The sequence below is a fragment of the Mytilus edulis genome, chromosome 1 (assembly GCF_963676685.1).
Source record: "Mytilus edulis chromosome 1, xbMytEdul2.2, whole genome shotgun sequence".
Lineage (NCBI taxonomy): Eukaryota > Metazoa > Mollusca > Bivalvia > Mytilida > Mytilidae > Mytilus > Mytilus edulis.
In genome coordinates, this window is record NC_092344.1 from 33,651,578 (window position 1) to 33,668,806 (window position 17,229).

Sequence of the window (17,229 nt, forward strand, 5' to 3'; positions counted from 1 at the left end):
TTGGACCCTTTGGGCCCCTTATTCCTAAACTGTTAGGACCAAAACTCCCAAAATCAAACCCAACCTTCCTTTTATGGTCATAAACCTTGTGTTTAAATTTCATAGATTTCTATTTACTTATACTAAAGTTATGGTGCGAAAACCAAGAATAATGCTTATTTGGGCCCTTTTTTGGCCCTTAATTCCTAAACTGTTGGAACCAAAACTCCCAAAATCAATCCCACCCTTCCTTTTGTGGTCATAAACCTTGTGTCAAAATTTCATAGATTTCTATTCACTTAAACTAAAGTTATAGTGCGAAAACCAAGAAAATGCTTATTTGGGCCCTTTTTGGCCCCTAATTCCTAAAATGTTGGGACCAAAACTCTTAAAATCAATCCCAACCTTCCTTTTGTGTTCATAAACCTTGTGTTTAAATTTCATTGATTTCTATTTACTGATACTAAAGTTATTGTACGAAAACCAAGAATAATGCTTATTTGGGCCCTTTTTTGGCCCCTAACTCCTAAACTGTTGATTTCTATTCACTTTTACTAAAGTTAGAGTGCGAAAACTAAAAGTATTCGGACGACGACGACAACGACGACGACGCCAACGTGATAGCAATATACGACCAAAAAATTAAAATTTTTGCAGTCATATAATAATGTTCAATTTTAGACCCTTTAGACCTCAATGTGGACCAATTTGATAACTGGGCCCAAATATTAAAAATCTAAATACATGGTTAGATTCAGCATAATGAAGAACCCCATATATTCAATTTTTGTTGAAATCAAACAAAGATTAATTTTGGACCCCGATTTGGACCAACTTGAAAACTGGGCCCATTATCAAAAAATCTAAGTACATGTTTAGATTCAGCATATCAAAGAACTCCAGGATTCAATTTTTGTTACAACCAAACTAAGTTTAATTTTGGACCCTTTGGACCTTAATGTAGACCAATTGGAAAACAGGAACAACAAGAATGTGTCCAAAGTACACGGATGCCCCACTCGCACTATCATTTTCCATGCTCAATGGACCACGACATTGGATAAAAAATATAATTAGGCATTAAAATTAGAAAGATCATATCATAAGAAACAGGTGTACTAAGTTTCAAGTTGATTGGACTTCAACTTCATCAAAAACTACCTTGACCAAAAACTTTAACCTGAAACTCCCACTTTCATTTTCTTTGTTCAGTGGACCGTGAAATTGGGGTCAAAAGTTTAATTTTGGCTTTAAAATTAGAAAGATCATATCATAAGGAACATGCGTACTAAGTTTCAAGTTGATTGGACTTCAACTTCATCAAAAACTATCTTGACCAAAAACTTTAACCTGAAACATGCACTTTCATTTTCTATGTTCAGTGGACCATGAAATTGGGGTCAAAAGTTTAATTTTGCTTTAAAATTAGAAAGATCATATCATAAGGAACATGTGTACTAAGTTTCAAGTTGATTGGACTTCAACTTCATCAAAAACTTTAACCTGAAGCGGGACAGACGGACGGACGAACGAACAGACGGACGAACGAACAGACAGACGGACGGATGAACGGACAGACTAACGGACGCACAGACCAGAAAACATAATGCCCCTCTACTATCGTAGGTGGGGCATTAAAATTAAGAATCTAAATACACGGTTAGATTTGGCATATCAAAGAACCCCAATAATTCATTTTTTGATGAAACAAACAAAGTTAAATTAGGACCCTTTGGGCCCCTAATTCCTAAACTGTTGGAACCAAAACTCCCAAAATCAATCCCAACCTTTCTTTTGTGGTCATAAACCTTGTGTTAAAATTTCAAAGATTTCTATTTACTTATACTAAAGTTATTGTGCAAAAACCAAGAAAAATACTTATTTGGGACCTTTTTTTGGCCCCTTATTCCTAAACTGTTGGTAACAAAACTCCCAAAATAAATCCCAACCTTCCTTTTGTGGTCATAGACCTTATGTTAAATTTCATAGATTTCTGTTCATGTTGGGACCAAAACTCCCAAAATCAATCCCAACCTTCCTTTTATTGTCATAAACCTTATGGTTAAATTTCATAGATTTCTATTTACTTATACTTAAGTTATAGTGTGAAAACCAAATGTCTTCGGACGATGACTATGACGCCTACGTCATACCAATATACGACCAAAAAATTGCGGTCGTATAAAAAAGGTTCATAAAAAATTGCAAGTAACTTGAAAGCATTTGATTAAAATTATCATTAATTCTTACTTACCATAGTTTAAATGCAATAATAATTATTATAACGATGACTAAAATTATAACCACACCCACAATAGCACCAATGGTTCCTGCACTACTGGTTTCTTCCTCTACAAATATTGCAGCTGAAAAAATTTAAAACTTTCAATTTATTAAATGAAATTTCCCCTTATTTCAGAAACTTAACCGCAGTAATCAACTGAAAATTCATTGTGAAGTATATTTGTTTATTTTCATTGTAAAGTACATTAATAATAATTATTATACCTCAGTTATCATTTTCTATATAAAATAAGTACACAATAGTTTAACTATTTTTATCAAATTGAAAGCGTTAAACTATTGGACCTCAATGAAACTATTTGACCGCAAGCGTCATCATATTTCACAGCAATGCTATTCATGTTATTTTTCTTTTTACGTAAACCAGGTAAATGGTGAATATTAAAATGTTTGTGAAAATAAGCTGGTCAGTACTTCACACCAATTTCATACTATTGTTTTTCTTTAAATTAACATGACTACTTACATTTACACAGTTCTCCAGTAAATCCATTTTGACATTCTCCTAGACATTGACCAGAAATCTTGTCACAACTTACATCACCCATACAATTTCCACATTCTAATGAACAATTCTGACCAAACCAACCATCCATACAAACTGAAATATATCATATCTATCATCAACAAAAATTATTCAAGAAAATGTTTACGAAAATGTTCAAGATTATTTCCTCTCGTGTAAATATTTTACAGCTTAAGGAATATACAATTTTTTTAACTTAGAAAAGAAATATACCTACTGACTTGGAATCTTTAATGTACAGTAATGATATATATAATATGAACATAAACACGCTAATTTTTACAAAAGTGCAGAATTATATCAAAGAGACCAATCGCTTTAATAGTGGCTGTATAGACATTATGGTTAAATATATAACAATAATAATGTAATTACTTTTTGTTGACTTCGAATGAAATTGTTCATTTTTTTCCAAAGACATGGATCATAAATTTGATTTTATTTATGAAATCCTATCACTTGACAACAACGATTTAATTTAGTTGCTTTAAAATCATAACTTACCTTTTGAGTGAATATTTATTCCAAGATTAAAACAACCTACTAGGTCTAGCATAAATAAATTTACGGTCAACTTGACTTTTAGAAATTGATGAGCCATGTCGTTTAAATTTTTCGTAAATTTCATGTCTCTATATTAATATTGTTTATGATGTTATCATTATGTATTATTTTTTTGGGGCGATTTATTATTTGTTGGTAAGGGAGAAGACGTTCTAAGTTGCAAAACTTGTGTCTAATCCTATTGTCAATGTTTTTGGACAATAAAATACATTTAAACTAAACTATTCAGAAAATGAAATTTTCATCACATTTTTCTCAGGAGTTACTTATCAGAACACCCTGAAATTTGGTATTGAGCTTTTATAACCATTGTATACCTTATACATGTTAATTCCATAGCTCATCAGCTTCCTGCCTTCCAAATACTTACAGGAGAGGAGAGCACCTCAAAGATTTATTGTTTTATGTAACAATCTTACTATTTTAAGATTGGCCACACATTCTGAATGTGTTTGTTTTGACTTTTGAATGCAGCTAATGAAAATAAATTAAAACTCGATTCTGATTAATTGAAATTCTCAATCAATTTCTAGTTATACACATTTAATACATGTTTTTATATTATAATCATGTCACATCAATTGACAAATCACATCTGTTGAATTATTTGATACTATAATAATATACAATAATGTGTCTTTGTTCAGTGTATAACACTTACGCATCTTTGAATAAGATTATTTTACATGGGCTTACATTAAACTGGCATAAAATATACATACTTTGGGAACAATCAGCTTGCATCCACCCAGGTTCACATCCTTCTACACAGGAACCATCTTTATGATGACATGGACTTTGGTCCTTACATTTGCCACACTGTTTTGAACATCCTTTGCCAAACCAGGATGCCATACACTCTGAAAAATAATTGTTAAGCATTCCGGTATTTAGTGTTTATAATCACTTTTGACATTATTTTTATCAATTTTTATGGCAACATAAATCAATTCAGTGGTTTTCATTTGTTGTTGTTTATCATATTTGTTTTTTGTTCCTTATTTTGTACATAAATCATTTTGTTGGTTTCCTTGTTTGAATTGTTTAAATTTTGTCATATTTAGACATTATATAACTGACTATGCAGTATGGGTTTTCCTCATTGTTAAAGGTTGTACGATGACCTATAGCTGTTAGTTTCTATGTCATTTGGTCTCTTGTGGAGAGTTGTCTCATAGGCAATCCAACCAACTCTTCTTATTTTGATATATACCCTTTCCAGATTATAAGGGAAAGATTGTATGCTAAAAAAGTTATATAACCTAACCACATGTTCATGTCTCTATCGCAAGTCAAGGACCTTTTCATTGTTTGTTTTGATTTCAATACTGTGTATAAGTCCTTTACCAAATACATTGTTGATTACACATTCATAATAGAAACTGTAAGATTCATTCTCAACATTTTTAGTCTTATTAGTTGAGAGCTGAATTATTGAATGGACACTTCTCTTCTGTAGAAGACCATATGTTGATGACTAGTTCCCTTTTGTAATTTTTTAGTGTTGTGATAGAAGGTTGAGTATTAATTACAATTATTCAACAAACTATCAACATTATGTTAAAGTAATTCTCCATACTATTGGTTTTCATTGTTAAGCAATAGCTTTGTTCTTTGAGAACATTGATGTTGATGGTAGTCTTTGTTGATTCCCATTTCTATATGTGTTGGGTAATCAAGAGCTTGACCTATGGTAATTTCTATCATTGAAGACTGGCTATTAATTGATGACTGTCTTAGATGTTTAGTTGCAGCACAAAACATGTGTTCTTTAAATCTGTTTTAATCCATTTTTGTACAAGTAAAAAAACTGCAAATAAATGTGGAAGTGGTTTGAGTACAATATATACACTGGTAACAGTAACCAGTCTATTTATACAGGTACCTGAATCTTCTTATATGTATACACTAGTAACAGTAACCAGTCTATTTATATTGGTACCCGAATCTTCTTATATGTATTCACTGGTAACCATAACCAGTCTACTTATACTGGTATCTGAATCTTCTTCTATGTATACATTACTTACTGTGCACACACATAGTTCCATTATAACCATCTTTACAGCCTTCAGGACATTGACCAGTAAATATATCACAATCTAGATCGTCATAACACTCCCCACAACTCAATGCACAGTTTTCTCCATATTCTTTACTAGAACAATCTGTAATACAATTGTGTCATTTTATTTTAAAGCATATATTGAGTGATGTTTTTTAGTGGCAATTATCCATTTATTGAAAAAGCATACTTAAATTACCATAAGAAAAAAGTCACCTAACCATGGAAGGTAAAATTGGAAAAACAGCTTATTCTTATGAAACAAATAAGCAATCAATTTTAAAACTGTTAAAGTAAGCTTGCTTCAAAAAGCCTGTTACTGTAAATTCAGAAATTATTGCGTGCATTTACTATTTCAATTTTGTCATTTTAGACAAAAATCCGATTTTTATTTTTGTGATATTTAGAAAAATCCTGTTTGATTCATATAAAAAAATTCAAAATGCGACTTTCAATAATTGTGATTATAACACTGTCGCATTTTTCGCAATAATAAAAACATTGTAATAATTTCTAAATTTTACAGTATTAAGAAAATTTGCAATTCAAACTGGGATAAACTTGAGTAATTGCTTTTAAAATTATAACACAGACAGATTATTTCCATTATAATATATAATTCGTGTTTCATACATAAGTCACGTCATGACATTAAATAGCTGTATCTGAGACAATTTTCCTGCATGACACAGATCTTGGAATAACCTTCATTATAAAAAGTTCTTTTGCCTACATTTCCAGGAGAAATTTCCCCCTGAGGCAATAGTCATGTGACTGTACTTACTAGTATTACAAAGGTCTCCTTTCCAGCCAGCATTACAGCCATTCAGACACTGCCCTGTTTCATGATCACACAAATCATCCTTACATTCACCACATGTCTCTTTACAACCAGGTCCATATTTACCAGTGTCACATTCTGTAAATTACAAATGGGCAAAGTTATATTCTTGCATCTGCATATCAAAATTAAAGGCTCTGAAAACTACTTAGTTCAAACTGAAATTTGTGAAATTATTAATGCATCGATTTATTTGTTTAGACCTTGTTTTAAAAAATCATAAATTTTTTTAAAGTCATTTTTCAATGAAAATAACTTTACCACAGTACCATAAATACAATAACATTATGTCAATATGTAGACTAAGTTGAATTATCTTTCATGGAAGAGTATACCAATATAATACAAATATGCAAATTGTTCATCAAGTGTACATAATATAAATAAATTGAATGAATCAAAGTGCTGGATAGCATTGGAAGAGTAGTTTGAATAATTGCATATTAAGGTATGGTGGGGACAAAAGAACATTAATAAAACAGTATTGCTGAAAATTGCATAAACAGCAGTGTTCTAGCAGGAATAAAAGAGCTTTTCCAGTATGATGATAAAATGAGCTCAAATTAAATAATATATGGGTCTCTTAATTTGCACAATTTTATTTAAACTGCAGTTTATATCTTATCCAAATATTGTTGCCTGTTTAAAACATGCTTAAAAAGAAAAAAATGCAAATCAAAAATTCTTCTAGTAAATGTTACCAATTCCTTGTAAGACATAAGTTCTAGATCAACAGCTAAGAACTTTAAAGTATCAACAAATATAATCTAAAAATGTAGTTTTGGGCCATTTTGTTAGTTGAAACAGGTTATATGCCATAGAAGATTAAAAGTTGTAGAGTGCCTTTTGATCAATTTAAAAAGGGCATTGAAAATGTCCTTTTTCAACGTAAACAAATTAAATCAAAGAGCAGATTGCTCTGATGGATAAGATTGCCATTGTTTTCATTGTATTTATTATTTTCAAAAATAATTCAACTGCACGTGTAAATTAATGCTTGTAAAATGTAATTTACGTAATCTGAATAGTTATTCAACTTTAAAAATAGCCAATCCTCGATACAAGTGTATGAAGAACAAACTTATTGTGTTTTATTTTTGAACTATCAATTCCAGCAGTCACTGAGAGTGAAAGAACGTGACTTCGTACCTTATCACCTATTTTACAGTATACTACGTGAATTCTAGGTGGAACCCCATTCCTAACTCTTTAAATATTTAATTTCCTTTGGGTCAGTGGGCATGACTCCTTTCCTTACACATTCCTCTGTTTAAATTGCGATCGGTTTTAATATAATACCACTTCTATCAACAGAACGAGTTATTTTTTCTAGACGTATCGTCGACTGACAGATGTTACTTACGGAAGGGAGACAACTCGAAGCGATAATATTGAAGACTCAATTTTGGCTGAAGGGGTGTTCTAGTTTACACTTTTACGTTATGGACTACATTTATTTTAATTTCAATGATGCATATGATTTAAAATTATGCAACAACAATAACCCTCAAAAGCAGACAGACATTGAAAGGATCTCGTGAGTTTTAAATTAATCAATGGAGTTGGGAATCTAGAGCAACCATTCAATCTGATACCCCTTCAAGTCAAGAAAACTATACGCATGCACATAATTACCTAAACAAACACTAGCCTTGTGATTTGTAGCATGGACGTATATTAAATGTTAAATAAATGACCTCCATTTCTTTATGGAAGTACAATATCAAATATCAGTTTCATAATGGTAACATATAAGAACCAGATGCTCCGCAGTGCGTAGCTTTATATGACCGCAGAGGTTGAACCCTGAACAGTTGGGAAAAGTATGGACACAACATTCAAGCTGGATTCATCTCTAAATTTGGATTGTGATTAAATAGTTGACACAGCATAGGTTTCTGACATAGAATGAATGTGGTCTAATGAACTTAAAATATTTGTTTTTGTTTTTGACCAATTCACTATGCTGTTGAATATTAATCCTCTCAAAAAAATGTTTGAAGAAATTTTCTTTTAATTTATGAAATCTGAAATGAGAAAAATTGACCCCCCCCCCCCTCCATTTTCAAAACTGATCTAAATTCAAATTTCTAATGGAGTTTGCAACAATAACTACTCATTTAAATACATCATAAAATATTAAAATTTAAAAAAAATGCTTATAAACACTGAATGAAAAGATTGTTTTAATTTATTAGTTGGTAGTAAAAGTGAATTTACATTGTATAAAACAATGATTTAAGTTGATTCAATTACTATTCTGGACAAAGAAAGATAACTCCAATTTTCAAATAATATTTCATAAAAACTGTGCAATTGAAAATTTCTTGCTATTGCACAATATTGTGCAAATTAGATATTTCTTGCTAGGGAAGCCAGTGCCTAAGGAAAGATTAAGAACAAATTCCAATCTTTCCAAAAACAATGTTCTGTTTATGTAAAGGAATCAATTTTGTGTATTTTTGTTATGTTGGGTTTTTTCCCCTTTAACCATAGTTATCTTTCGAACTTACTTTTCTGACATGCTGGTCCAATCCATCCATCATAGCATTCCTTACATTTACCAGTTTGTTTGTCACATGGGTCTAGATTCTGACAATGGCATTCATCTACACAATTAGGGCTAAATCTCCCATTAGGACATTCTAAAATATATATATATATATATATACAACTTTATAGGCTTAAAAGATGGATTACAAGGATGAAAATAAGATGAATCTTATTATTATGATATTGATCACAAATTAAAGGAGTAGGTTCGGTAAGGGCCATATTTGGCCCCAATTTTCAAGTTCAATGTCTGAGGATACAACATGTTTTAAGATGATGAAAAGACATGTGAGGAAGTTAAATAGAAATGTTTTATCCGTAACTTTGCATGAAAAGCTATTTACCAAATATTAAATCATTATCTTCAAGCATGACGTAAAGAAGTATGGAAAAACTTATATGCCAGCCAGACAGACATTTAGACAGAAGTAGGACTAAATCAACCACAAACATTGAGTGGTTGTTGCTTGCTAGACATTTATAAGTCCAGTGGCAAATAAAAAGTTGGAAAGAGTATTTTAAAGGAATCTAGAATTTACATCAAGTCTTACCTCCTTCTGATAAATAACACTTTTCTTCCTTCAATGTGTTAATATTCGTAAAACACCATGGCGATGTTTTGTTTTTGGCAGGAATATTTGGATTACGACAAACAGCTCCAGGGATAGATTTGTCAGCAAACTGGCCACCTGTATAGTTAAAAAACTGCTTGAATATACTTGTAGTCCATGGCTTACACTGTTGTCCTGATTCTGTACTGTTCATAGTTCCGGTGTATAATTTACCAAGGGGATCATATATGAATGGGTTAACTGAAAGAAAAGAGTAAATATGATTAAACAATTTTAAGAATCATTATAAGCTTGAGATTACCTGAAACATCTGTTGTGACTGTTGATTTACTTTATGGTGGGAAACTTGTCACAAAATATGCTGCCAGGTAGATCTATATATAATTATTATTGTTCCTTGGTGACGACATATCATTGATAACAAAACATTCTCATTGTGAAAATCATTTATTTAATAACGAATGAAAATGACAAATGCCGGTATATGTAGATTCAATGCAATGTGGACCATTTTACTTACGTAATAGACAATGTGGACCATAGAATTTTGGGTTACAACCATCAGGACAACTTCCGTCTAAAGGGTTACATGTTACATCGTTTTTACATCCACATTTGAACTGGCATTTAAAGCCAAATTTCCCCTGGGGACAGCTAGCATCTGAAATAAAAACAGATTAGGTTGCATATGTCACTTCAATATTCACTATAATACAAAACCTATATTTCAATCTTTCATTGAGGTCAGGGTTTTAAATTGTGTCAAATAAATGCTTAAAATGACGAATCCATTATATTTTGGACTCTGTTGAATAGTTGTGTCTTAAGCAATCATCTCCTTAGATTATAATGTACAGTGGTATTAAAATGCAAATTAAGAATATACACATGTACTGCAAAATAAACATCAATAACGTAAATTGTCTTTTGAATGCAGTGACTACATGCATGACATGAAAATACATGAAGTATGGTATGTTTTTTTAAAAATGGATTTGTCACGATTTTCAAAAGCATTATGACAACAAAATTTTATATAATACATGTATACATTTTAACTCTTACAACATCAAATCTTTAAGTCTATACATTAATTGTAACTCATTATTTAAATGTGACCACTAAACCATAAAATTAAAAGCAAGCCTTTGTTTTGACATTAGCCAATAATGTATAATTTTTGTTAAGCAATAATTTATATCATCGTTAGAGAACACACACACTTGCATCTTAATCCCCTCAATTAATTTACTAATCTACAATGAGGAAAACTAGAATTTTGCAATTCATATTTTCAGTGTCAGACTGTTTCAAATAAAAAATAATTATTTTATTCTCAATTTCTCATACAGAAATTTAAAAAAATGTGTGTAAAACAAATATTGAAAATCCCAAATTCAACAGATGTCAGTTACAAATCATTTAACATTAGAACAGATTTGTTTGACATTTGTGATCGGTTCATGCAAAATTACACATAATCACTTAACAGCAGTAAATGATGGGATACATAACCTTAAAATGTCATTCAGTCACATCTCAAATCCAAGTGTTTAATGTATATTTTCATGTTTTTTTTTATAATAATGTCATAATAAAGCCATTCATGCATTAATAATGGGGAAACACAGAATGGTAGCTTTATTAAAATCGACTACTATAATTATTTTCAAATTAATATTCCATCCTTAACTGCACTTAATAGTGCTATATATACATAGCTGTTATCTGCTCTTTGATCAGGTTTGTTGTCTCTTTGACATATTACCCATTTCCATTCTCAATTTTATTGTATAGTGACAAATAAACTTTGACATTATTAAATTCATAGTTTATCTATAAATTGTTTCCACCATTATGTCCACTGGGAAGTATAATTTTTTGCAATGGCGCAGTGAAAAGATGCAATTTTATTTATATATGATATAATTACAGTCTCCATGACAAAACGGAGCAAGGAAATTACCCACACTATTTTTTTTTTAACTTTTGTTATAAAATGATGATTTATTTTGTATTTCATTTTGATGACCTACAAAATGTACATGAAGATGAAAGATTAGTTCAATTATTGCAAACCCTATGATAGTTTTTCCATAGATTCACCTGCAAGTTACCTGTGTTTTGAATCAGTAGTTTACCAATTGTCACCTTACAATGTATAGTTAACAATCAACAAAGAAGCATGGATATTGAGCACATCTTAGTGTTGGTAAAAACCTGGGTTTTATGAGTATTGCCCAGCTCTGTGGGAAATACTGGGGAAACCTGGGTTTTACAGGGTAATACTGGGTAATATAAAATAATGGCCTGAATTTTAAGGAGGATTCAGTGATCAAACTCAAATGCAATACATTAAAGATATTTATAAACACATTTTGATTTATGAATAAGTTTACTTGTTTGAGAGTGACTTTACAAATGTTTACAAAAAGAATTAATAAGAAAATGTCAGGAAAATTACTTTGGCATAATTTATATGTACATCACTAATTAATAAGTAATTATTCAGATTAGAACTCAGATATGTTTATGCAACAATAATCAGTCTTTTCATTTCAATAAGTGTAAATGACTTGACCTTATAGGGTGTTTATTCATGTTATTTAGCAATATGATTGCATAGAAATTTAAATTTATAATTCACATAAACACTGCATTTTTTTTTAAAGTTTGGATTATTGGAACAATACATAGAAATTAACAAGGTATCCTGAAATGTTCAAATTTGCATTCTGCCTACAAAGGCTACATAGAAGTAGTGGAGAAAAGAATGAAATTGAATTATCAATCTTCTAGAAATGACTCTTAATGACTATCTGTATAAATTGTACACATTTAGCTACATGTATAATACTATGAAACTACAACAAGTCTCTACTATTTTTTGTTGAAATAAGCTTAAAAAATATATTGCCCAGTATTACCCACTTCTGGGAGTATTGCCCAGCCCGGGAAAACCACATACATAATGCACAAGTTGTTCACTTGTTGCACAGGTTATTACTGTGAGTTTGTACTCTCTCTACACAAAACATGGATTGAAAGTTATAATTATCATGATTATGACCTTGCAAATTCCCCTGTCACTATTTGGGTATAGTTAAATAATCAAAGAGCTGATAGCTCTGAGGTGGAAGAAGGTGAATAAAAGGTAACTTGAATTACCATAAAAGCAGCCCACTAACCCAGCCTGCTTTGTTCGATTATCGTTATGACGTGTTTTTTTTCTTCAAACAAGAATGTGTCATACATTTGTAAGTACATGGATTTCCCATCCGTACAATCATTTTCTATGTTCAGTGGACCATGAAAATTAGGTTAAATCTTTAATTTGGCAGTAAAATTAGAAAGATCATATCATAAGGAACACATGTGTACTACATTTCAAGTTGATTGGATTTCAACTTCATCAAAAACTACCTAAACCATAAACTTTAACCTGAAGCAGGACGGACAGACCAGAAAACATAATGCCCATAAATGGGGCATAAAAATAGTAAGACTTGTTACATACATGTACCTGCCAACTTTGAAAGTTTCCATGGGGTTTTTTAGTGCGTGACAACAATTTTAAAGGTTACAATTTTAAGCGAAGTATTTTGCACGATCTAGGTTGACTAGAAAAAGTGTCATAATTGTATGATGAGCTTACATTGTACAAAATGTACATGCCTTTTTCTTAAGTCTGTTTGCATAATTCTAGTTATTAAATCAGTAGAAAAGATCTTCCCCTACTAGCACTTAAACAGTTAAGTAAGTAATGACTTAATTTAAAGAGGGTGACTCAATTAGCTTTCGCTAATCTACCTTGAGGCCCTCACTAAAAACAAACAGTTCAAATATTACAAAGCTTACAGGTACAAATGCAATTGTGTTGTGGTCATTATATCAAAATGCATGATCTTTCATCTTACACTGAGGGATTGCTTCATGGTATATAAGGTACATGTCCAATGCAGCATATGTCTGTTACATACATGTATTCATGATGTTGTCATTATAGAATTATTTAAAATTTAGTGCATAAAATGAATATTTTTTTATACAATAACTGGATGGTTTGAAACAGAAAGATTCTAATGGTGAGACAATCACCGAAACATTTTATTTCCTGACGGACATTAGTATACAATTTATTTTACATCTTGTGCATATTTGTTATGAAACTGAAAGTGGTCGGCTATTTTCAATTTTGGAAAAAAAACAATGACTCACTCGACTCTACCTTTTGTAAAAATTACCTCGTACAACAAAAACCACCTAGTAAATACTATACCCGGTGTCTAATATTATATTATTTACTAAACAACCAGCAAATGAAGTATTTTTACCTGATAAAACAAAAAATAAGCATAAAATCACAAGTAAAAGTTTCCCATCGCCGGCCATTGTTTTCAATAATAAAAGGGACATAATCCAAGTTTACCTATCCTATTAATCAGGTTACGCTAAGACTTGAACTCCGACCCGAAAAGACTTACATACTGTTCCCAGCTGAAATATTTTTTATTCTATTTTTCATTTTATTACAGAATCTATGAAGTTCACAAATTGAAAGGTCTGATAGTAACAGAAACTTAATATGACTTTTGTTTTTTCAAATCATATTTCTTAAAAGTTCAATCGGAAAGGTCTGACGGAGTATTAAACAGAAACCTTTTTAAATTTGACTTATCACTTTTGTTTTTTCAAATCATATTTCCTAGCACGTATATTTATGTATATATACAATGTTTATGAATTTGGTATGATATACATGTTTGTATGTTTGTGTATAACCAATGTGTATTGTCTTAGTACCAATCCTGTAATTTTGGATTTCAAACCAATAAAAAATACTTACTTACTTACTTTAAAACTTAGCACGGCTACGAGATAAATAAAAAAAAATTAGATATGATATTTTTTTCAATCCGGGCATTTATAAAGTGAAATAGTAAAATATAATCGCTTTTAGCAGCCAGTATGGTTCAATGTTGTCAAAATAAGCTGAGCCCTGAAACATTGATGATGAATTATTCACTTCGGTAAGTGAATAATTCGACTTCATTGAATCTGTATCCATGTGGACTTCATTTAACCCCTAAAATAGAGATGGATAACGCATGATTTTTTTATAACATTTAAGGAATGACTGTAATTTTTTTTCTGTCTATAAAGAAATAACATAAAAAATTTGATGCACACTGAATAACGCGCGTAATGGGTTATTTAACAGTGTGCACCACATTTTTTATGCTTTTTTTCGAATAGGCAGAAAAAATATTACAGTCATTTCTTATAATTCAATTCTAAATTCATTTTAAACAATAGAAAACCATGAAAAAACGTTGATGACGTCACGGTCACATAACTAAATTATGTCTATGGGCTGATAACAAAATAACGTCAGCCAATCAGAAGACGGCGTTACATCCAAAATTAAATTATTGATACATGTTTGACATTGTTATAAATAAAATATGAGAATTTAAGTCAAATCGGTGAACAAGAATTTGAGAACCGTAACGTGTATACAAGAGGGTCTGGATGGGGGTCAGTTATCCTGAAAACATTTAATTTTCACCCCTTTTTTCTCTAATCTTCAAAGAATTAACCCCTTTTTTCTCTAATCTTCGAAAAATTAGACCACACATTTCTCTTATCTTCCTTTTTTTGCCCGTTATTCTCTAATCTTCATTTTTAAGGGCACTTATTCTTTCATCATTTAACCCCCATCCAAACCCTCATACAAGCCTTAACAGGATTCTAAACACGTTCCAATACAGATACAGAGCTAGTGCCCCTTTAATAAAAAGCAAAAATTATACACTTTTAGTTTCAAAATCTATTTGAAATGAAGAAATTAAAAATATAAGCGAAAATGATATTTCTTCATTTCGCGGTAAGTTTTCTTTTTCTTTTTCTTTGAGCTAATTAAGGATGCCCGCCCGTACATACATAATCATTTTTGAGTGGACACTTTTTTTTTGGTGTAAGCAGGAGCATTTATATTGACAGAAATTCTTTTCCCGGGTAAGCTTTGAAGTTTCTCCTTTTTATGTAGATGAGAGTTCTATAACAATTCAGGGTCAGTTGTCAGGCAAGTCCATTCGTCACTAATGTCAGCCATTAACTATAGCGCGTATGAAATAACTGTGATTTCGTTAATTTCAATGTGACGTTGATAAGTTTGATCTTTTAAAATACCCTACACTCGGTATATATCCATTTATATGTGTCTGACTCCACAAAGGAACAGTCATTGTTGCATGACATGCATAGTTCAAGCGCTATTTCCAAATAGCGATATTGTCTTTACCCTAATATAGCGTTAAACTAAATTATTGGTCTGGCAGCTCATTTCAATGTTTAATTTTAATATCGCCTGGAAACCAGTTAATTCTGTTAATTTTTCTCAGTTTTAAGTCTTTATTTTTAGTATTGCAAACCTTTTAACTTATAGCTGGTGCTTCCAGAGGCGGATTTAGGGGGGGGGAGACCAGGGGGCCCGTGCCCCCCCCCCTTTTTGGGAAAAAAATTGGTTGCTTATATAGGGAATCACTGAAGCGTGACTGGAGCGGGCCCCCTCTTAGGTCAGTCAGTGGGCCCTCACTTATGAAAATTTCTGGATCCGCCAATGGCTTCTGTTATATTTGTATGCTTATTCTAGCTATTTAATTGATCCTGTATGCTTTTTTATGATGCAGACCCTTTAACTTTTGCTTTTATTGTGTTTTACCCATGCATGCTTCAATATATGTGTTTAAGCTACTTTATAGAATTTGTGTGTTCTATGTATGCATGCTATATGTGCATTTCTATGTATGGATGTATGGATGTACTTTTGTTTTGTCGGTTTTAAGGTCTCTTCATAGCTTATGTTTTTTATTGTCTGGCATATACCAACTTTAAATAAAGCTTTAATTTTTATGTCTTTGTGATGATATCGTTTACGATTGAATATAAAGCCGATAGAGCACTAGCGGATCTAAAAAATTTCATAAATGGGGGGGCTACTGACTGCCTAAGAGGGGGCTTGCTCCGGTCATGCTTCGGTGGTTCCCTTTATAATCAACCAATTTTTTTCCAGAAAAGGAGGGCCCCTGCCCCCCCCCCCCCCCCCCCCCCCCCCCATAAATCCGTCTCTCCAGACAAATATGTGAGACAGTACATTGCTATATCAAGAAGGGATTCTGTATATGCACCGACTCTAAAAATGGAACTGTGTATAGACTCTACGTATTTGATTTAGGTGTACATGGTGTAATGGCAGATATGTATTTGTTGAGCGTATTTGTTTTGTGTTCAGCGCCATTTGTTGCTTATTGACGGGTTTAGTCCATGTATTCAAAGTATACCATATTGTTTCCGAGGTGTCCGTAGTTCTAGCTTGATTGGATGACATGGATTCCATATTAGCATTAGCTTATCGTTCAGTATTGAAAGAGGTCAAACAGATGTTTACAAAGCACTACACCACGGAACGTTTAAAGATTAAACAACAAGAGCCCTCGGGAACAACACACACAAAAACAATACTGGAGAAAAAGTCTTTTTTATTTTTTTTAATATTGCCACTAAATTATTGGACAGTTTTGAAATTCCACAAAATTAAGACCAGAAATGCCATCAATATTTGATTTTCGTTCTGACAATTTGAGAATTAATTAACACACAATGTCGCTGGTTTTTTTTTTATATTTTTCCCGGAAAAGTTTTATATCTTCTAAAATAAATATTCCAAAAAGCACAATCAATGGCCCAAACTTTGGTAAAAAATGTAACTCTTCTTTTTCTAACACTTGTTTAGTGAGATATGTTAGGGGTCTTTAATATGTTT

General features: G+C 31.5%; 1 protein-coding gene across 1 annotated transcript in view; it reads right to left on the reverse strand.

The window, feature by feature from the left end:
* Positions 1-13,856, reverse strand: part of LOC139481392 (receptor-type tyrosine-protein phosphatase epsilon-like) — a 36,573-nt gene extending 22,717 nt beyond the window's left edge. Inside the window, exons 1-9 of the mRNA XM_071264707.1 lie at positions 13,739-13,856; positions 9,925-10,065; positions 9,384-9,644; positions 8,793-8,924; positions 6,223-6,357; positions 5,404-5,541; positions 4,096-4,233; positions 2,750-2,884; positions 2,234-2,345 (exon numbers count right to left, since the gene is read on the reverse strand). Of these exons, the coding sequence (XP_071120808.1) occupies positions 2,234-2,345; positions 2,750-2,884; positions 4,096-4,233; positions 5,404-5,541; positions 6,223-6,357; positions 8,793-8,924; positions 9,384-9,644; positions 9,925-10,065; positions 13,739-13,820 (1,274 nt within the window). The 5' untranslated portion in view covers positions 13,821-13,856. The remainder of the gene's footprint in view (positions 1-2,233; positions 2,346-2,749; positions 2,885-4,095; positions 4,234-5,403; positions 5,542-6,222; positions 6,358-8,792; positions 8,925-9,383; positions 9,645-9,924; positions 10,066-13,738) is intronic.
* Positions 13,857-17,229: the final 3,373 nt, after the last annotated feature.